The 22,443-nt window shown below is 35.6% G+C and overlaps 2 protein-coding genes across 5 annotated transcripts in view; both read left to right on the forward strand.

The window, feature by feature from the left end:
- The window catches only part of LOC128555669 (otoferlin-like), a 107,614-nt gene extending 100,647 nt beyond the window's left edge, over positions 1-6,967 (forward strand). For both annotated transcript variants that reach the window (XM_053538731.1, XM_053538730.1), the window contains exons 6-8: positions 1,978-2,104; positions 5,203-5,389; positions 6,848-6,967. In XM_053538731.1, coding sequence (XP_053394706.1) covers positions 1,978-2,104; positions 5,203-5,389; positions 6,848-6,952 — 419 coding nt within the window. In that variant the 3' untranslated portion in view covers positions 6,953-6,967. The remainder of the gene's footprint in view (positions 1-1,977; positions 2,105-5,202; positions 5,390-6,847) is intronic.
- Positions 6,968-9,447: 2,480 nt separating this feature from the next.
- The window catches only part of LOC123525714 (otoferlin-like), a 124,679-nt gene continuing 111,683 nt past the window's right edge, over positions 9,448-22,443 (forward strand). For all 3 annotated transcript variants that reach the window (XM_053538726.1, XM_053538728.1, XM_053538727.1), the window contains exon 1: positions 9,448-9,484. In XM_053538726.1, coding sequence (XP_053394701.1) covers positions 9,478-9,484 — 7 coding nt within the window. In that variant the 5' untranslated portion in view covers positions 9,448-9,477. The remainder of the gene's footprint in view (positions 9,485-22,443) is intronic.

Consider the following 22,443-nt stretch of genomic DNA (forward strand, 5'->3'; position numbering starts at 1 on the left):
AGGGCTGCCAGAGTAGACGACCCCTATTGTTTTTGGGGCCACTCCGTCAAAGGTCAAGGTCACAGGGGCCTGAACATTGAAAACCATTTCCAATCAATAACTAGAGAACCACTTGACCCAGAATGTTGAAACTTCATAGGATGATTGGCCATGAAGAGTAGATGACCCCTATTGATTTTGGGGTCACTCCGTCAAAGGTCAAGGTCACAGGGGCCTGAACATTGAAAACCATTTCCGATCAATAACTAGAGAACCACTTGACCCAGAATGTTGAAACTTCATAGGATGATTGGTCATGAAGAGTAGATGACCCCTATTGATTTTGGGGTCACTCCGTCAAAGGTCAAGGTCACAGGGGCCTGAACATTGAAAACCATTTCCGATCAATAACTAGAGAACCACTTGACCCAGAATGTTGAAACTTCATAGGATGATTGGTCATGAAGAGTAGATGACCCCTATTGATTTTGGGGTCACTCCATCAAAGGTCAAGGTCACAGGGGCCTGAACATGGAAAACCATTTCCGATCAATAACTAGAGAACCACTTGACCCAGAATGTTGAAACTTCATAGGATGATTGTACATGCAAAGTAGATGACCCCTATCAATTTTGGGGTCACTCCATTAAAGGTCAAGGTCACAGGGGCCTGAACATTGAAAACCATTTCCGGTCAGCAACTTAAGAACCACTTGACCCAGAATGTTGAAACTTAATAGGATGATTGGTCATGCAGAGTAGATGACCCCTAACGATTTTGGGGTCACTCTGTGAAAGGTCAAGGTCACAGGGGCCTGAACATTGAAAACCATTTCCGGTCAGTAACTTGAGAACCACTTGACCCAGAATGATGAAACTTCATAGGATGATTGGTCATGCGGAGTAGATGACCCCTAACGATTTTAGGGTCACTCTGTTAAAGGTCAAGGCCACAGGGGCCTGAACATGGAAAACCATTTCCAATCAATAACTTGAGAACCTCTCGACCCAGAATGTTGAAACTTCATAGGATGATTGTTCATGCAGAGTAAATGGCCCCTATTGTTTTTGGGATCACTCCGTTAAAGGTCAAGGTCACAGAGGCCAGAACATTGATAACCAGTTCCGATCAATAACTTGAGAACCACTTGACCCAGAATGTTGAAACTTAATAGGATGATTGAACATGCAGGGTAGATGACCCCTATTGATTTTGGGGTCAGTCTATTAAAGGTCAAGGTCACAGTGGCCTGTTCATGTAAAATCATTTTTTGGAAATAACTTGAGAACCACTTGACCTACAATGTTGAAACTTAATAGGATGATTGGACATGCAGAGTAGATGACCCCTATTTATTTTGAGGTCACTTGATCCAAGGGCAAGGTCACAGGAGCCTGAACAGTGACTTGAGAACCACTAGGCCAAGAGTGTTGAAATTTAGTGGGATGACTGGACATGCCAAGTAGATGATCCCTATTGCAGCCAACCATCAGTGTCTCTTTGACTTTCACTCCTGACCCCTATTGACTTCTTGCCTATAGGACTTTGCATTGGGGGAGACATGCGCTTTTTTACAAAAGCATTTTCTAGTTAGTTGTAACTGTTCTTAAAATAGGGTCGCTCAAAAGCTCTACAGAACTTATGTTTATTGTTTCACAAAGCGATGGTAAATAAAATTTACCTTTACCTACCTTTGCCAGTCTGATTTGGGTGATTACTGTTTGCTTATAAGTTGCACATCAGTGCTGAAATTGGTAAATGAAAATGAGCCGCACCATGAGAAAACCAACATAGTGCATTTGCGACCAGCATGAATCCATGCTGGTCGCAAATGCACCATGTTAGTTTTCTCATGGTGCTTTTCAAATCATGGATATTGGGATGAACAGACAGTACGGATGTGCTCTGATGTGGGTCTTCACTGGTCACAAAGCCCAAACATTTGCTTTTCGCACAGCGACTCTTGAAAATTCATGTGTATATTATATATCGTACAGATGCCAGTTTGGATGCCAAGGCAGCAGAGGTGGCGTCCATGTTGTCCAGAGTGGCAGGGGAGAAGGAGATGGACTATGACCAGACCAGTGAAGCCTCCTCCATAATGGCCAACAGTGGTATTAAAAGGTGAGAGAAGACAGGCTGCCTCCAAAGTCTGAAGCAATATGTCCATATGTCTGTTAATTATATACCTATATAAATTCTGTCAAAAATATGTCTTGTATTTCACAAGTAAACTTGAACAGGCAAAAAAAAATTCTGTATTGTACATTTTGTATTGTATGTTGTGAGACTACTTTCATTTAATATGTATGACGTAACACATTTCTGGAAATAGCACATGAAAAAACTTCACTTGGTTCTATTTTAACATTGATAAACTTTGAAGGTTTGGTCCAATAACAAAACAAAAAGTAGGAGGTATATAATAGAAGGGTCATTATAAAGGTAGCCAGATACGGGACTTTGTATTCAGGTTTGTGCTAGCGCGCCTCGTGAGATCTGACCTGGCAAAATCGACTCAAGCCAAATACAGCATCCCACGTCAAGCTACTATTATAATAACCCTATTATACTGCTTGCGTGTCGTAGGCAGTCAAATAAATTAAAATTGTGAATTGTGGTATTCTCAGTTTTTGAGACTATTATTTCATAGAAATCTGTTGGTTAGGCACGTGTTCACAAATGTAATTCATTCAAGCCTATTTGGTATCTCATGTACTTCATATGTTTTGCAATTTGTAAATATCATATGCAGTAAATTTCATACTCCTCTTTGTAATGGAACCTTACACAATAAGTTCTATCAAATACATTTAAAATAAAAGTTGTCTTTTCTCAGAAATACCTTTGACATTTTGTAGAGAAGCTCAGTTTTCAAAGGACTGGTATTGATTTGTCTTTTATGGCTCTATGGTGAGGCTTTACAAATCAGATTAAACTTCATTCCATCAATTTAAAATGTACCAACTGACACTTTCCAGCTTTTGTATGACAGTAAAAACATCTTCATCAATTGTCTGTCTACTGTGTTAAGCCTCTGTCTATTTTGTGCCTTTTAACTGTACCATTTAAGCTGCATTCCAGGTCACTTAAGAGCTTCTTTGTAAATCTCGCCTTTAGCCAAGCAGAGACGAACATTGTGAATAAAGTTATGCTACTCATTAAAGAAGTCATGGAGTAGAACCATGTTGTACAGAGATTAAGTGATCGGACCATGCCGTACATAGGTCAAGTGATCAGACCATGCTGTAAGGTCAAGTGATCAGACCCTGCCGTACAGTTGTCAATTGATCAGACCATGCTGTATGGTCAAGTGATCAGACCATGCTGTACAGAGGTCAAGTGATCAGACCATGCTGTAAAGAGGTCAGGTGATCAGACCATGCTGTAAAGGTCAAGTGATCAGACCATGCTGTACAGAGGTCAAGTGATCAGACCATGCCATACATAGGTCAAGTGATCAGACCATGCCATACATAGGTCAAGTGATAAGACCATGCTGTAACTAGGTCAAGTGATCAGACCATGCTGTACAGAGGTCAAGTGATCAGACCATGCTGTAAATAGGTCATGTGATAAGACCATGCTGTAACTAGGTCAAGTGATCAGACCATGCTGTACAGAGGTCATGTGATCAATCCATGCTGTACTGAGTTCAGTTTATTGAATCAGGCTGTACAGAGGACAAGTGATCAGACCATGCTGTAAAGAGGTCAAGTGATCAGACCATGCTGTATGGAGTTCAAGTGATCAGACCATACTGTACAGATGTCAAGTGATCAGACCATACTGTACAGATGTCAGGTGATCAAGTCATGCTGTACAGAGGTCAAGTGATCAGAACATGCTGTAAAAAAGTCAAGTGATCAGACCATGCTGTAAAGAGGTCAAGTGATCAGACCATGCTGTATGGAGGTTAAGTGATCAGACCATACATGCAGATGTCAGGTGATCAGATCATACTGTACAGATGTCAAGTGATCAAGTCATGCTGTACAGAGGTCAAGTGATCAGGCCATGCTGTACAAAGGTCAAGTGATCAGACCATGCTGTACAGAGGTCAAGTGATCAGACCATGCTGTACGGAGGTCAAGTGATCAGACTATACTGTACAGATGTCAAGTGATCAAGCCATGCTGTACAGAGGTCAGGTGATCAAGTCATGATGCACAGAGGTCAGGTGTTCAAACCATGCTGTACAGAGGTCAGGTAATAGTGATCAAACCATGCTGTACAGAGGTCAAGTGATCAAGCCATGCTGTACAGAGATCACATAATTGAACCATGCTGTACAGAGGTCAAGTGAATAACCATGCTGTATAAAGTCAAGTGATTGAACCATGCTGTAAAGAGGTCAAGTGATAGTGATCAAACCATGCTGTACAGAGGTCAAGTGATCAGACCATGCTGTACAGAGGTCACATAATTGAACCATGCTTTACAGTGGTCAGGAGATCACACCATGCTGTACAGAGGTCAAGTGATCAAGCCATGCTGTACAGAAGTCACAGGAATAGAATCATGCTGTACAGAGGTCAAGTGATCTAGCCATGCTGTACAGAAGTCACAGGAATAAAATCATGCTGTACAGAGGTCAAGTGATCTAGCCATGCTGTACAGAAGTCACAGGAATAGAATCATGCTTTACAGTGGTCAAGTGATCACACCATGCTGTACAGAGGTCAAGTGATCAAGCCATGCTGTACAGAAGTCACAGGAATAGAATCATGCTGTACAGAGGTCAGGTGATCTAGCCATGCTGTACAGAAGTCACAGGAATAAAATCATGCTGTACAGAGGTCAAGTGATCAAACAGTGCTTTACAGAGAATTGAAATGAACTATGCTGGACAGAAGTCATGGAATAAAACAATGCTGTACAGAGGTCAAATGATCAGACCATGCTGTACAGAGGTTACATAATTGAACCATGCTGTACAATGGTCAAGAGATCAGACCATGTTGATCAGAGGTCACATAATTGAACCATGCTGGACAGAAGCCATGGAATAGAACCATGCTGTCCAGAGGTCAAAGGATTAAACCATGCTCATGTTAAGACTGCACCAACCTATAAGACACCAGTGGTGGTCTGTCTTGAGACTTGCGTTTTTAAACTAGAGCGGTTGAAATAAGGTCCAGACTTAAACAGATAAGTGTATTGTAGGATAAGCACATCATAATTGGGGACTGTTAAGATATCTAATTATACTTTCCTTTCAGAAAAGCCAAATCTCAGAGTGTGGAGTCTGTAGCCTTGAAGGCCCAGGACTTCCAGGTCTGCATCACTGTGATTGAGGCACGCCAGCTGGCAGGATTGAACATGGATCCTGTAGTATGTGTGCAGGTTGGAGACCAGAAGAAATACACAAGTGTGAAAGAATCTACTAACTGTCCATATTACAATGAAGTAAGTTTGATTATAATGTTGAACAGTTTTTAGCTTATCAGACCATGTACAGAGGTCAAATTGCCTGGTTAAGTTTTATGTTTAGGTCAGCTTTTCTCCTAAACTATCAAAGGTATTGCTTTGAAACTTGCAACACTTGTTCACCATCATAAGCCGACCCCTGTACAGCAAGAAACATAACTCCATCCTGCTGTTTGCAAGTAATTATGGCCCCTTTTGGACTTAGAAAATCAGATTTCTTGTTTAAGTTTTATGTTTAGGTCAGCTTTTCTCCTAAACTATCAAAGCTATTGCTTTAAAACTTGCAACACTTGTTCACCATCATAAGCTGACCCTGTACAGCAAGAAATGTAACTCCATCTTGCTTTTTGCAATAATTATGGCCTCTTTTGGACTTAGAAAACATCTGATTTCTTGGTTAAGTTTTGTGTTTAGGTCAGCTTTTCTCCTAAACTAACAAAGCTGTTGCTTTGAAACCTGCAACTCTTGTTCACCATCATAAGCTGACCATGTACAGCAAGAAAGATAACTCTGTCCAGCTTTTCTCCTAAACTATCAAAGCTATTGCTTTGAAACTTGCAACAGTTGTTCACCATCATAAGCTGACTCTGTACAGCAAGAAACATTATCCATCCTGCTTTTTGCAAGAATTATGGCCCTTTTTGGACTTAGAAAATCATGGGTAGGACAATATTTCTATTATACAGACACAAAAAAAAATCAGATGAGCGTCTGCCTCTGCAAGGCGGTGCTCTTGTTTACAGGAGGTCATACAGATGAGCCAAATATATGGTACCATTTACAGAATGATGTTGTTATAGAATAAATTGTAGTTTTAAAGGCGGACTATTCATTTCATAGAGCATCTCAGATCAGCTAAATATCAGTTACGACTCTTTTAGAATTTAATAAAACAGTTATTTTCCCAGCAAACCCAAGTAGCTGAAATTCCCTTGAGCCAGTAGTGCCTTAGGAAATAAATGCAGTATTTTGCATGGTGTTTTTTTTATAAGAAACCTATTAGTGGGAATGAAATTTCGTGGTTTGGGTTAAAATGTTTGTTGTTTTTTTTCTATGGGGATTTGAATTCATGTATTTGAAATTTTTAATTTTAAAAAAAATGGTATATTCTTTGTTTGGATTTAAACCTTATCATGCCAGACACGATTGATTCTGCCTTTGCGACCAGTGCAGATTATGATTAGCCTGCACATCCATGTCTGATCATTACCTGTACTAATAGCAATTCATTCAGTATCATTTTGGTATGTACCCCTTTTAACAGTTAATGGCACTGTCCAAATTGAAAGATAGACAAGTTCATTATAGAAATTCAGCAGGGTAAGGGTTATTATTATGGATTGATGCAACCATAAAATCCACAAAAATTCATCCCCTACGAATACCAATATTTTCATATTATTGTATTGTAAGTCTCAAATTTTACTATGTTTTCAGTACTTTGTATTTGATTTCCACATGGCTCCAGCAATGCTGTTTGACAAGATCATTACTTTAACAGTAAGTTACTTAATGTTTCTGCAACATTTATTATATGTTTGAGCAAAATGGTCCCACTACACTGTATAATTACATCACTGCTAGTCGATTTAATTGCTCTTATAAGCCAGTTGCTATGTTCTTTCATTTATGCAATAAATCGCTGGAGGAAATTATGTTTCTGGCATTTTGTTTTAAGCTGACATCGAAAATTGTTTAAAGAGAAGTTCTAAAATTGTATTGCAGATCCTGGGCCTGTATTTCTCAATGTTCTTAACAACTTTAGAGTAATTAAATTTCTCTTTATCCATGTTCTGCAAAATTCAAACAGAATTGAATGCAATTTCGCAAGATGAAGCTCTTTCTAATGCGGAAGTGTATTCAGAGTTATTGAAGCATTTATAAACAAATTTATGAGAAATTGAATATTTGATTTTTTTTAAGCATTTGCTGCATGATAGTGTGATGAAGATTTAAAGAGAATTCCTATAGTTTTTTTTCCTTTCATAGAATTTTTTTAAATTCACATATATGATAGGAAAATTTGTGCTAAAAACAATGAACAAATAAAAACAATAGGTCACCAGGCTTGTTTTTGTGAAAAATTGTTTTGAACACACCCACTGTTGCTGAAACTGCCAGCAATTTTTCAACATTTTCATAATTTTCTGCTTTTTTATAAATACCAACCAAAATATACATCCAGGCAGCACAATACGGTTTTTTCTTTTTACAGATTTTATTATATACTTATTTGATATCATAGTCATATTTGTAATACTCTATCCTTACAATAATGGGTACAAATGAAAAAAAAAATTGTTTCATATTTACTTTTGTGAACATTTTTCAATGAAAAATACCCATAGTGAAGAATATTTTTTTTTAATTTTGAAAAAACTCTTTCATAGAATTTTTTCTTTTTCTTCATGTGTATAGATAATTGTATTGTGAGCATAAAAATGGCTAAAAATGTATGGGTCACCAGGCTAAATTTTATGTTAAGTCCGCTAGAATACAACACCTGTTCGGACGGAAAATTGGGGAAACCGGGCCCAAATTGTTTAAATGTATTTGCTAAAGTAAAAAAAAATCTTAATTCTTTCATAATTGAATAAAAATAATTGAAAGGTGATATGCCTTTCAGTATAAGCAATTATCTTAATTTTTGAAAAAACACTGTTTTGATAAATGCGATGTAAAAAACAACCCAAAAATAAAAGAAACCTGTCGGGCAATGAACTTGTAAAGTATCAAATTTGATTACTGATAACAACTTATCAAAAAATTATTTCTTTAAAAATTCCTCATTTTTTAAATTGTCTGAAACATGTTTAAAAAATTTGATTCGTTCATTTTTCCCAAAAAAAGTGTTGGCTGCCCCAAAAGATGCGTTGAAAACTATAAAAATTTCCCCCTTTAAAGGGGAAACTACTACTAACAATTTTATTTGGGGGGTCTGTAGCATTGCGCTTTTCTGCCCGGTCATTCCGTCGTCCATCGCTTTTCATGTCGGCCTAACCGTATTCCAAGGGTTTTTAAATTTTATTCCCAAAATTTTCCCATGATGAGACAATCTCATGCAAAAACCCCCAGCACCTACCCCAAAGGTAAAGGTCACTTTGGATTTAAAGGTAAACGGGCTTTTTTCCCCATCGGTTGTAATCGATATTCTGTGAAGGGATTTTTAACACTCGGGGTCAATGTAACCTTAAAAATTGGGAAATACTTACAACAGCATTATCTTATCTAATGAATAAAAATTACTACCCATGCCATAAAAAAAAACCACAAGTGGGTTTGCGACCAGCATGGACCCAAACCCAGCCTGCGCATCCGGCTTGGTCAGGTCATGTTTTTCGTTTTTAAAGCCACGGGGATTGGGAGAAACTGTTAGTGAACGCATGGACCCTGACCAACTGCGCGGTGGCAGTGGTCGGGTCCGCTGGTCGCAAAGCCATATGTTGGGTTTTTATAAACCGGTCTATGAAATTATCAGTTTTTTCCCTGGGAAGAAATTCTATGATAAATGAATTTGATTGATCATCACTTGGGAAATTTTTTTAAGTAAGTGTGTTTAGACCTTTGGGGACAGTTTCAAATTTTACTAAAGAATTGTGGGGATAAATGATGGTACCGTTAAAACTTCTTTTTTTTTTTTTTAAAAAGATTTTTAGTTTTCGTAAAAATTTTTCCCCTTTATTTGCCCCGTTGTTTGATATGTAGAAGTTAAAATTATATCTTTTTTACCCCGGGATCGCTTGGGGGGTAAGATTTGTTTTGTTTTGAAAATTGTTCAGTATACCCCCCGGTTGATATGTAAGATATTTATAATCCCAGGATTTTTTTCTTTGGTTGGGGCTATTGCAACAGAGTTACCCCCAGGATATGCTTATAGGGATGAGATTTGCTTTTTAAAATTATGATCCCCCGGGGTGTATGATGTATGCAAATTTGATTGCGAGAAGAATGTTTGACATAAATTATTATCTTTTTTTTCCCCTTTAATTAGGCTATGCTTTCCCAAACTTTTCAGTCGGGAAAAGGGAAGTGGGGTCTTAAAATTTGATGTGGGAACTGTTTATTCTATGACCGGTACTTAGATGCACGAGATTTAACGTTTTAAACTAACATGGCTTTGCTTTTCCTATAATGTGCTTGTTAAATGGAGAGCTTTCACATTATCAGACATATAATCTTTACATTATTAGACATAAATATTTAATTTACAAACTTAAAAATTTTGGATCTGACATTATATTTTCTTTTATCTGACGAATTTCAGATTAAATGTTTTTGAAATAGATCAAAATTTTATGTCACAAGCCTATTTTCACAAAACATTTTTCGCTTCACAAGTGGTTTTAAAAATTTTTGATTGGAAAAATTTTTTAAAATTCCCAAGATTAAATTCCAGTTGAGACTGATTGGAAATATGGTATGAATGTTACAAAAAAATCTTTAAATTTTAAAACATTAAATTTTTAAAAATCGTTTGGGTAAAAATACAAAGATATCAAACCCAGCTGGACTAACAATTTTTTGTGAATGTGAGGCTAAAAATAAATTTTATTTATAAACGATATTTAAATAATTGAATAGACTCGAGACAAATGATATAGATATCTATATTCATTATTAGACATAAGATACTAACATATAAGAAAAAATGAAAAAAATCATTAGATATAAAAATGGAAAATTTTGTAAGTTCATTTTCAGATAAAAAAGGTTTATATGGCAGAACTAAAATATATTAAGACAGGGAGATTTTTTCGATGAATTACCCCAGATTTTGTGGGAGCTCTTTTGTTGTGTTAAATTTCGAATGTGGACATAGAAAGATTTTTATAAGTTTTTAATTTAAAAAAGAAACGTTACGGGAAAAATATTTCCAAAATTATGCAAAACTTTTTGTAGAAAAAATATTTTGAAATAGTGTTACTGTAAAATTTGTCTGTTTTTGTCATTGTTTCCTTACCCAAAGGGTTAAATTGATTGTAACGCAAAAAATAAGACACTTGTTTTTAAATTTATTATTTATTCAAAAAGCAAATATAACTTTTTTTTTCATAAATTTTTTTTAAAAAATTTATTTAATGGAAAAATAGGACTGAATTTTCTCGAAATTTTTAGATAAATAAAACATCTTCGACCTGCTATGTCCTACCTTATGATCATTTTTACTTACATTTACAAATTTGAAATTTTAATTTCAGACATTATTTTCATGATTACTTTTTTTAGATTGATGTTTTAATATTTAATTTTTTGGTTTTTTTTTTTATAAAATTATGTTTAAAAAGGGTTTGATGCTTTTTTTTTTTTTCAAAGTAAAGTAAACCTTCAGTTTTTAAAAAAATTTTAAATCAGTGTTTTAAGCAGCGATTTAAAGTTTAAAAAATTGAAATTTTTTTTCCCCTTTGAAAAATTTTGGTTTAAGAAATGGAACATCTTAATTTCTGTTGTAGATACAAAAAATTTTGTGTGAAATTTCCCTTTAAATGACAGGGAAAAACTTATTTTTTTAAACATTTATACCCTTTGGCTGAAAATTTTTCAGAATTAATTCATCAATTTTTTTTTTTATTATCCTGTAAAGTTACAAAAACCCTTTTTGAGCATATGGAATGCAGTATAGGTGAAAGTTCTTTTTTTTTTTTTTTTTAGAATTTTTTTTTTTAAAAAAAAAATTTAAAAATTACCCCATTCTACCTTTGCTTATTTGCAGTGCAAACCCATGTAGGTGTGTCAGTTGGGGGTTCTCCGCTTAACAAACCCCTTTTGGGGTATATAAATGGTTTGGCCGGTTTATGCTTTCCCAAAGGGACGCATGTTCTTCTAACTCCCATTTGTCCCCCCCTTTTATTGTTTTTTTTTTTGTTTATTTTTATGTTGAAGCATTATGAATTAGTTACTAACTAGATCAAAGTTTAGCATTGTTTATCAAATAATCAATGCTTTCCCATTGTTTATCATCTGATATACCACATTTCAGAGTTTAGATGCACAGATATTGAATCATGAGGGTATTACCCCATGTGGCTTAATATCCAAGCACATGATCATTTTGTTTCCAGAAATTTCCCCTTTTGGCAAGATTGGAAAAATTTGTATTGTGTTTTATGTTCCCCCGGGACATATTTTTTTTGCCCTGTCCGTCCTCGTTGTACGTCACACTTATTTCCGAGCAAAACGGGAACCATTTTACCCGAAAACCCTTTAAATTATAGGTTGTAGGGGCTGAGTAGAACCCCTATTGTTTTTTTGGGGGCACTCCCCAAAGGGCAAAAGGGCACGGGGCCTTTTAACATTTTAAAACATTTCCCATCAATAACTAAAAACCACTTGATCCGAATTTTTTGAAACTTCATAGGAGATTGGGCTGAAGAGTAGATGACCCCCATGATTTTGGGGGGACTCGTCAAAGGTCAAGGTCACAGGGGCCCCCCAATTGAAAACCCTTTCCCTCAATAAATAGAGAACCACTTGCCCAGAATGTTGAAAAATTCAAAGGAATTGACCCTGAAAGAGATGACCCCCATCGATTTTGGGGCACTCGTCAGAGGTAAGGTCAAGGGGCCCGAAATTGAAAAAAATTCCAAACAAAAAAATAGAGAACCACGACCCAGAATGTTGAAAATGATAGGATTTATTGGTATAAAGGTGATACCTTTATTGATTTTTGGGACCCTCGTCAAAGGTCAAGGTCACGGGGCCCCGAACTTTAAAAAACCTTTTGATCAATTACAGGAACCCCCTTGACCCGAGTGTGAAATTTTAGGATGATTGTACTGCAAAGTGAGACCCCTATCATTTTGGGGGCACTCCATTAAAGGGGCGAGGTCCCGGGGCCCGAACATTTAAAACATTTCCCGGGCAGTAACTTTAGAAAACCCCTTACCCCGATGTTAAAAATTAATAGATGAATGGTCATAAAGAGTAGATACCCTAAAGATTTTTGGGGTCACTCTGTGAAGGGTCAAGGGCACAGGGGGCCCCACATTAAAACCATTTCCCGGCAGTAATTTAGAAACCCCTTGACCAGAAGATGAAAATTGTAGGGTGATTGGTCATGAGAGTAGATGAACCCCAACGATTTTGGGGATGTTGGTAAGGCCACGGGGCCCGAACATGGAAAACCATTCCCAAACAATAATTGAGAACCTCCGACCAGAATGTTGAAACTTATAAAGGTGATTGTTTATGCGAGTAAATGACCCTTATGTTTTTTGGGGGCACTCCGTTAAAGGGCAAGGTCACAGGGGCTGAACATTTATAACCAGTTCGCAATAACTGAGAACCACTTGCCCAGAAGTTGAAACTTTATAGGATGATTGAAATGCAGGTAATGACCCCCTATTGATTTTGGGGGCGTTATTAAAGTTTAAGGGCACGTGGCCTGTTCATGTAAAAAACATTTTTTTGGGAAAAAACTTGAAACCCTTGACCCACAATGTTTTAAACTTAATAGGGGATTGACAGCAGAGTAGATGACCCATTTATTTTGAGGCCTTTTCAAAAGGGCAAAGGGCAAGGGCCTGAACAGTGACTTGAGAACCCCTAGGCTACGAGTGTTGAAATTTAGCGGGTGAAGGACATGCCAAGTAATTTCCCCTTTTCGCCAAATAGGTCTCTTTGACTTTCGCTCCTGACCCCCCTTTTACTTTTGCCTATGGACTTTGCATTGGGGGGGGAAATGGCTTTTTTTTACAAAAACAATTTTTTAGTTTTCTCTTTCTTTTCAGTATAAAATATTTTTTTATTCAGAATTATGTCTGAATTAATATATAGAAAATAAACACTTTTTTAGCTCCCTTAATTTGTTTGCAATGTAAAAAGTTCCCCATTACAAAATTTTAAAAAATTTTTTGGGTTTCAAAATTTCGAGAATTTTTTTGTACTCTGTCTTCGGGTACCTAATTCACTTGTCAATTTTCCCTTTTTAGCTCACCTGAGCCAAAAATTGCTAAAGGGTGGCTTTTGTGATCCCCCTTTGTTCCGTCGTCGTCGCCCCCTTTTCCGTTGCCCTGTAATCAACAATTTGATTTAACACATTAGGGTCACAATTTTGACCTAATTTTTAAGAAATTTGGTCAGAATTTTTACCCTCAAAAAATCTTGGGACGATTCAATTTTGGGTCATCGGGGGTCAAAAAACTGGTTTCACCGGTTTCAAATAAAAGGGGAAAGCTTTTTTACACTCTTGAGGTCAAAATTTTTGGGCCCCATTTCTTAATGAAAACTTGGTCAAAATGTTACCCTCAAAAATATCGTGGACGAGTTTGTTTTATTGGGTCATCTGGGGTAAAAAAAACTGGGCACCAGGTCAAATAAAAGGAAAAGCTTTTTAAACACTTAGGGGGCCCAAAATTTTTGGGCCCCAAAAATTTTTAATGAAATTTTGGTCAGAATTTTTCCCCTAATTTTAAAATTTTGGACGAGTTTGATAGGGGGTTTCATCTGGGGTCAAAAAAATGGGGGGGCCACCAGGTAAATAAAAGGAAAAAGCTTGTTAACACTGTAGAGGTCAAAAATTTTATGATATTCTTCATGAATCTTGGTCAAAAATTTGTTTCTTTATGACCCCAAAGGTCCAGTTTGTTTCTGGGTATGTAGGGTAAAAAAAATTAGGCCCTTAGGTCAAAATCAAAGGAAAAGTAGTTAACACTTAGAGGCCACATTTATGCCCGTATTTTAAATTGAAATTTGGGTTTCGAATGTTAATCTTGATGATCCATAGGTCAATTCAAATTTGGGTCAGGGGGGGCCCAAAATTGGTCATCGGGTTTTTAAATAAAAGGAAAAGCTTGTTAACACTCTAGGGGGAAAATTTTTGGCCCGTTCTTAAAAAACTTGGTCAAAATGTTTCCCTCAAAAAAATTTTGGGGACGATTTTTGTTAGGGGGGTCATTGGGGAAAAATTTTTAGACCAAAATCAGATCAAAGGAAAAGCTTTTTAAAACCTTTTGAGGTCAAAATTTTTGGGCCCAATTTTAAAGGGAAACTTGGTCAAAATTGTTCCCCTCAAAAAAAATCTTGGACTATTTTTTGATATCGGGTATCGGGGGATCAAAAAGTAGGTCCCCAGGCAAATAAAAGGAAAAAAGCTTTTTAAACCCACTGTAGGGGCCCAAATTTTTAGGGCCCAAATTTTTTAAATAAAAACTTGGTCGGGAAATTGTTAATCTTGTTGTTATAGGTCACTTTTAAAATTTGGGGGTAGGTGGGGGGGGGTCAAAAACGGGGTTTCACGGTCAAATCAAAAAAAAAAGGGCTTGTTAACACTCTAAAAGGCCAATTTATGACTGTATTCATAAAATTTAAATCAAAAGGGTTAATTTTGGATGTCTTTGGGCCCAAGTTTGAATCTGGGTCATGGGGGGTTTCAAAAAAAGGTTACCGGGTAAAATAAAAGGGAAAAAGCAAAGTTAACACTTTAGAGGCAAACATTTAGGCCCATATTTTAATAAAAACTTGGTCGAATGTTGATCTTGATGTTTCTTTAGGTCAATGGGTTTTTGGTGAGCGTTTACGGGGCCCTTTATGGCCCTTGTTTCTTGTTCGGGAATTAAAAAAACTGTCAGTCTGAAGCACTTTGGTTGGATTTTGAGTTAATGTTTGTTTCTTTTGATAATGTTCTTGTTTGGGGATTTTTCTTTTTCAGGGACTTAAAATTTTACCCAAAAATGTTTTGGAAAACGGTTTTTTTTTCCCAATTTACCCCCTCACCTTCTGTTTTGTATCAGCATTTGGAGGCAAAATTTTGAAAAAAAAATTAATGTTGCACATGATGAACGGGAATGCTACATTAAAATGTTTATATCATTTAACACTGAAAATATTTTGTATTCTGCTTTTAAAAAAACTTTTGATATATTAGAAAAAATAAACTTTAAGTTGGGGTTAAGTTAAGTTTAAAAACTACTGCAATTACAGTAGTCGTTTCAAAAAGCTATAGTGCATTAACCCAACATACATTATTTTCAGTGTTTTCTTTTGGGCTTAACTTGATGCATTTTTAAAAACCCCAATTTATTTAGGGGGTTACTGTAGACTGGAAAAAATTTTTTTTTTTTTTTTTTTTTTTTTTTTTTTTTTTTAATTTTATTTTTACTAAATTTTGTTATTTTTGTTCAATTAATATTTTATTGATAGGGAATTAATTTAAATTTTTTTTTTGATTTGCAATTAATATTTTATTTATACGCAATTTTAAAATTTTTTTTAGCAAATTTAAAATTTTATTGATACCAAAAATTTAAAATTTTTTTTGATGGGCAATTAAAAATTTTTATTGATGTGCAGTTAATATTGATATGGGTTTTTAAAATTGATTTATTAATTTGGCAAAATTTGATTAAAAATTGCTCGCTTTCATCTGTTTAAAGGGGAAAAATTTTTAGTGGGTTTTAAAAATTTTTATAATTTTCAAACGTTCCCCCTTAGTTTTTCACTGTTTTTTTTTTGTTAAACCCTTCACGGAAATGGATGAATGTGCCCCCATTTAAATTTTCCGTTTTAGGGTTTTTTGTCAAATGAACTAACCACAAAAGCCAAGACTTTTAAAAAAAACGTGTATTTTTAAAAAAAATTAACTAACCTTTTGTTCTATAAAAAGTTAAGTTTAAAAACTTTCCCTTTTTGAACCCAAAACCCAAAAAGAGCTATCCCCGTTTAAATATTTCTGCTGTTAAAAATTTGCTATCTATTTAAATTCCCGTTGTGTTTAAAAAGACCACTTTTTCAGGGAAAAAATTCCCAAATGCTGTTGAAAATTAACCCAAATGATCTTTTCTTTATAAAATTAGCTGTTGGAAAAGACCATGTTCAGTAGGTTACCACCCGCTGTTAAAATTTAAAATTAAATTTCTGTTTTTCCCTCAAAAAATGTTAAAATGGGCTGTCGTTGTGAAATCATCCCGTTTAAAAAAATACTTTATGATATCAACAGCTGTTTTAAAAAGACCATCTATTGCAGGGTTTCCAATGCTTTAAAAATTTACTATTACTTTATAATTTTTAGCAGCTGTTATAATGAACCCTCTATAGCAGAGTACAACTGCGGGTTTATATAAAAATTACTTATTTACATTTAGAAATGTTAAAATTTCCTTTTAAAAATAGTGTACCCAAAGCTGTTGAAATAAACTATCTACTTTATCACATCAGCAGCCATTATAATGACCATCTATAGCAGAGTACAAAAATTTCTGTTTTTAAAAAAAAATATTATACTTTTTTATGTCAAAAGCTGTTAAAATGGGCCATCTGTAGTAGAGTTCCAAAAAGCTGTTAAAAAATATACTATCTATTTATCCCCCTTCAGCAGCCCTTTAATGACCATCTTTAGCAGAGTACCAACTGCGGGTTTAAAAAATACTTACTACTTTTTTATGTCAACAGCTGTAAAAAAGACCATCGTTTAGAGTACCCAAGGGTGGGAAAAAAAAATTTTTATTACTTTTTTAAAGTCATCAGCTTTAAAAAAAAAAGGAAACCCAAATATGTAGGGGTTTCCTATGGGTGTTAAAAATATTTTTGGTCTACTTTATCTTTTCCAGTAAAAGTTAAAAGGGGCCACCCTTTTTGGGAAGTTTTCAACGGGTGTTAAAAAATTTTTTTTATTTACTTTTTTCATTTTAAAGTGTTAAATTTTCCGGGGGATAAACGGTACCCAATGCTGTTAAAATTATACTGTCTTCTTTACACATCGCAGCTGGGGAAATTTACCCTCTTGTTGTGTTTCCTTTGGGTGTTTAAAAATAAAATTTACTGTTTTTGTGTACAATTTTTAAATTTCTGAACTCTTCACTGTAAAAGTTAAAATCAGTGGGGGCAAAAATTAACGGCGGAGGGGGAAAGGGTGGAAGAGAAGGGGGAACCCCGGGGCTTACCCTATTTGCTTGATTTGTAAGGGGCGGGTTAGGGGGGGCCCCGGTTTTGCGGGAAGGGCCGCAGGTATTCAAATTTTTTATTCCCTACCTCATGTTTTTTTTTGATGTTTAAAAGAGATGTGGAAAACCCAAAATTTTAGTCTGTTTGGCCCCTATAACCTTTACGGGGTTGGGGCACGTAAAAACCCCAAAAAAATAAATAAAAAGTTATTCACAGAAAAGTCCTTTTCCCTGATTGTTTCACATGTTACGCGAACCACTAATTTTTTTTTGTCAAAAGACATATTCAGTGTTCTATTTATGGTTTTAGCTAAAAAAATTTTTTCGTTAAAATTTTCTCTCCCAAAATATTTTATCAACTAGCTTTTTTAACCATTTTGTAAATTCCCCTTGGGGGTTAGATTCCTTTAAAGAACGTTTCATTTTACACTGTGGAGGGGAAATTTTGGTTTCTTATGCTTGGGTTTTTTGTAAATTTTTTCTGCGAAAAGAGATGTTAGATTTATGAATAAATAGCAAAAGAATGTTTATATGTCAAATTTTACAAGGGCCCCTTTGAGAAAAAAGGGTTGGGAATCTTCTTACTTTAAAAATTCGAAAAATGTTGCAAATTTAAAGTAGGGAAAATTTTTTCTCCCCCAACTTCTACTCAAATTTAAAAAAAATTGAATTAAAACAAAAATTTCCCAAAAAGGAAAATTTTCCTGATTGCCCGTTTTTGGGGACTTTTTGGAAAGCACTTTTCCGTAAATTTCCCTCCGGGCCGTCCGTCCGCAATTTCGTTTTGGGCCGGTCATAACTCTGTCATCCCTGAAAGGGGTTTTTAAAATTTTCTTGGCACAAAAGGGTTTCCCCTATGAGAGGGAGTGGCGGGCAAAACCCCGGGCCCTAGTCAAAGGTTTAAGGTCCCCAATTTGGGGGTCAAAGGTCAAAAGGGGCTTTTTTCCTGTCGGTTAAAAAAACTTCCCCTCCTTGAAGGGTTTTTGTTTACTTGCACAAATGTTCCCCGGTGAGATAATGTTTAATGCGCAAAAACCCGGAAAAAACCCCCAGCTCAAAGGGGCAAAGGGCACTTTTGGGGGTCAAAAAGGGCAACAAAGGGCTTTTTTCCTGTCCCGGGCCCTAAAATCTCCCATCCATGAAGAAAATTTTAATATTTCTTGGGACAAATGTTCCCCCCAGGAGGGTGAGTGTCTTGGGGCAAAACCCGGACCCCAGCTTAAAGGTCAAGGTCACAATTGGAGGTCAAAGGTCAACAAAGCTTTTTTCCTGTCCGGTCCATAACTCTAATCTATGAAGGGATTTTAATATTACTTGGCACAAATGTACCTCATAATAAGACGATGTGTCATGCACAACTTTCAGACCCCTAGCTCAAAGGTCAAGGTCACACTTAGCAGTCAAATTTTAACATAGCATGAACAGGGTCTGTTTCGTGTCCGGTCCATAACTCTGACATTCATTAAAGGATTTTAATATCACTTAGCACAAGTGTTCCCCATGATGAGACGACATGTCATACGCAAATCCAGGACCCCTAGCTCAAAGGTCAAGGTCACAATTGGGGGTCAAAGATCAACAGAGTTTTTTTCCTGTCCCGTTCATAACTCTGCCATCCATGAAGGGATTTTAATATTACTTGGCACAAATGTTCCCCATGATGAGACAACATGTCATGCGCAAAGCCCAGACCCTTAGCTCAAAGGTCAAGGTCACAATTGGAGGTCAAAGGTCAATAAGGTTTTTTCCCTGTCCGATCCAGAACTCTGTCATCCATCAAGGGATTACAATATTACTTGGCATAAATGTTTCCCATGATGAGATGATGTGTTGTGCACAACACCCAGTACCCTAGCTTAAAGGTCAAGGTCACACTTTGAGATCAAAGGTCAAGAAGATTTTTTTCCTGTCTGGTCTATAACTTTGTCATGCAAAGCAGGATTTAGATATCATTTGGCACAAATATTCCCCTGGATGAGACAACATGTCATGCGCAAGAACCAGGTCCCTAGGGCTAAGGTCAAGGTCATATTTAGAGGTCAAAGGTCAAATTCAAGAATGACTTTGTACGGAACATTTCTTCTTCATGCATGGAGGGATTTTGATGTAACTTGGACCAAATGTTCACCACCATGAGGCACCCTTGTTTTTAGAATTACGTCCCTTTGTTATTACTATAAATAGATTTTATTGTAACTTTTTTATTACTGGCGGTAGAGAAAAATCGAGACCACTTTTCTGTGGTACAGCATGCATGTTACATCCAATTTTTAGGTGTATTTTGACCTATCTCTACCTGGTAAAGAGTTTCTTGTGGACTTATATTATATAGATTTTCTTTTTTTTTTTTTTTTTTTTTTTTTAAAGATTAATTTCCCTTTGTTGTTACTATAAATAACTTACATGATAACATTTTTATAATCAGCCAAAAAAATTCAATATGAAAACAACTGGGTTTTTATATATGCACATTTTAATCCAAGTGTGTTGTTATAACATATTGTATATGTAGTACAATATTGTTTATACATCATTGACAGATATCAGTTCATTATGTTATACTGCAGTATAGTAGACGCAACTTGACCCCGATGGTTGACCTTTGTATTATAATATATAATGAGGCACAACCTATTATTGAAAAGGAGTGTACGTAAAACGCATCATGTCTTTGCATTCATAAATTTAAAATTGACGTACGTATATAGTGATATAGATTTACTGCAGTGGTTTAGGCGTTTGAACGAAGAACTTATTTTTGTTAAGTTATATATAGAGTAATAGGTTCGAGTCCTGTGAGAGATTGTTTAAAATTTCTTTTATATCTTTCAGCTTTTTTTTTTTTTTGGTTTTCATTCTTTTACTATTTCAATTTATTATATTTTTTGTATTTATTTTTTGTTATTTTACTCATTTTTCATATAATATTATTTTATTCAAAGATATTAGTTTAATCATATATGTATAAACATAATATTAAAAACAATTCAGTCAGAATCCAATTCGCTGGCTGTATCGGTAGCACTTTCATCACTGAGGGGTTAACAAACTGATCAATTTGGTCATAAACCCAACAATTCAGTTTGGCGATAGTTCTCCTCGATTGCCAAAACATGACTCACAGCATTTTCCATCTGTAATTCCAATATCTGCCAGTGCACTGTGTGTGAGTGTTTGGACATCAGTGAGTTTGAATGTCAAGTTTCTTTGACCAACCTTTTTCTTCAAATTTGCCCAAATCAGTTCAATGGGATTGAACTCGCAGTGGTATGGTGGCAGACGTAGCACTTCATGTCCCTTTCTTTTATAATTTGAATCAATCCTGTAAACCTTTTCTTTAGGTTTGTATATTTTTACAATATTCAGCAGCTCTGGTCTTGTTAGTTTTTCACGAAAGGTATATCACGGTTTCTCACCCACTCTTGAATGTCCGCCTTTCTGGTAGATGTTTGATGGAGTTTTCTCACTCTGTACGGAATGATAGGAGGCATTATCCATAATAATCACACATTTGACTCGCAAATTGGGCAGTAACTTCTCCTTCAACCATTTTTCGAAGTTTGGACCATTCATCTCATGATGATAGTCCCCGGTAGCACAATTTGCTTAAAAAACTACTCTGCACGGGTACGAATCCATTCTGACCACCTGCATGGACAACTATCAAGCGTTGTCCTTTGTTGAAAGGTGCTGCAACACCACGTTCTTCAACACTTTGCCAACAATACTTTGCAGTATGAGAAGTGTCTATCCATGTCTCGTCTAAGTAGACCAAGTCGTAGCCGCTATCTCTGTACTGTTTTACCTTCCTTAGATACTCGCATCTAAGACGAGATACGTCTGGCTTTTCCATTAAAACCTTCCTGTTGCTTCCGCATTTCTTCCATCTGTAACCTAAATTTCTCAATATTTTCCTAAGGGACGTGATGCTTCCATGGAAGCCAATGTCTGATGCCAGTTCTTTGTGAATTTTTCCCACCGTTGGAAGTTGCTTCCTCATTACATAAAATTCCCTTATTTTCCTTCTGATAACACCGCAGTCAAAATCGTCAGGGACAATACGATTGGTTTTCACTCTGAAAAATTATAAAAGGGAATCATGAGAAATAAAGTATTGCAGTTTAAATACCAACTTCTCTAACTCGCACTTTTCACATTACTGGAGAGAACTATAAGTGCAACATAAATGTATTTCAAAAAAAAAAAAGTATCTAAAATAATTAACAGAATGTCGTAATTATTTATATCAAGAACTTTAAAGTACATGTAATTCAGTTTCTAAAATATACTTCTCAGACGAAGACGCTGGTAATGGGTCTAAATTTTCTTCATTTCGCCCTTCCCCGGAAAATGACTCCTTTTGTATTTTTGTAACGGTTGTCATTCCAACACCTGTAGCCTCTGCTGCCATTTTAGTAAAGGCTCGATTTGAAGTATCTTTTTCAAAATATTTAGTGACATTTGAAATGTTTTTTCGGGCATCTAAGGAAAAAGCCATTTTAAAATGAAAGTAATGTACGGTGACGCTACTTATATACAAAGTATAGTACATGTCAAGGAAATGTTGAACAAAAACCCCGAGCTGCACGAAAAAATTGAAATATAAATTTGTGTAAATATAAATTAGTGTACAGATCAAATGTAGGCTAACATACTTTGATACTGCAATGTATATAAACTATTTTTATATAAATATATATGGTACCCTAATCACCCTTTTTTTCTACAATGTAATAATCGATATGAATAATCAGCCTAAGGTCAACCATCGCGGTCAAGTTGCGTCTACTATAGAGAAAATTAGGTGCCTTCCAGTAGGGGACTTTGTATTGCATGGCAATACTTCATTCACTTGTTAATTCTCTCTTGGAAATATTTTCTTCAAAACTAATTATAAACACATTCAAAATTAATGAACAGGGGATTTGTCTCCTCAAATAGCAGTTACAGCTTTTGTGTAGGTGTTGTCTTTGCTCTCATATTGTGTCTTTAGAAATAAATTAAAAAAGTACTTTAAATGATTATAAGTGAAACTATACAAACCTTATGATGTTGTCAGATTGTTAGTTAATTACTGGTTTATAATCTTCATGTAAAGAGCAAAAAAAAACTGAACTGAACGGTAGAAATTGATGTTTCATTTTCAAATACCTGACT

This window comes from Mercenaria mercenaria, chromosome 3 (assembly GCF_021730395.1).
Source record: "Mercenaria mercenaria strain notata chromosome 3, MADL_Memer_1, whole genome shotgun sequence".
NCBI lineage: Eukaryota > Metazoa > Mollusca > Bivalvia > Venerida > Veneridae > Mercenaria > Mercenaria mercenaria.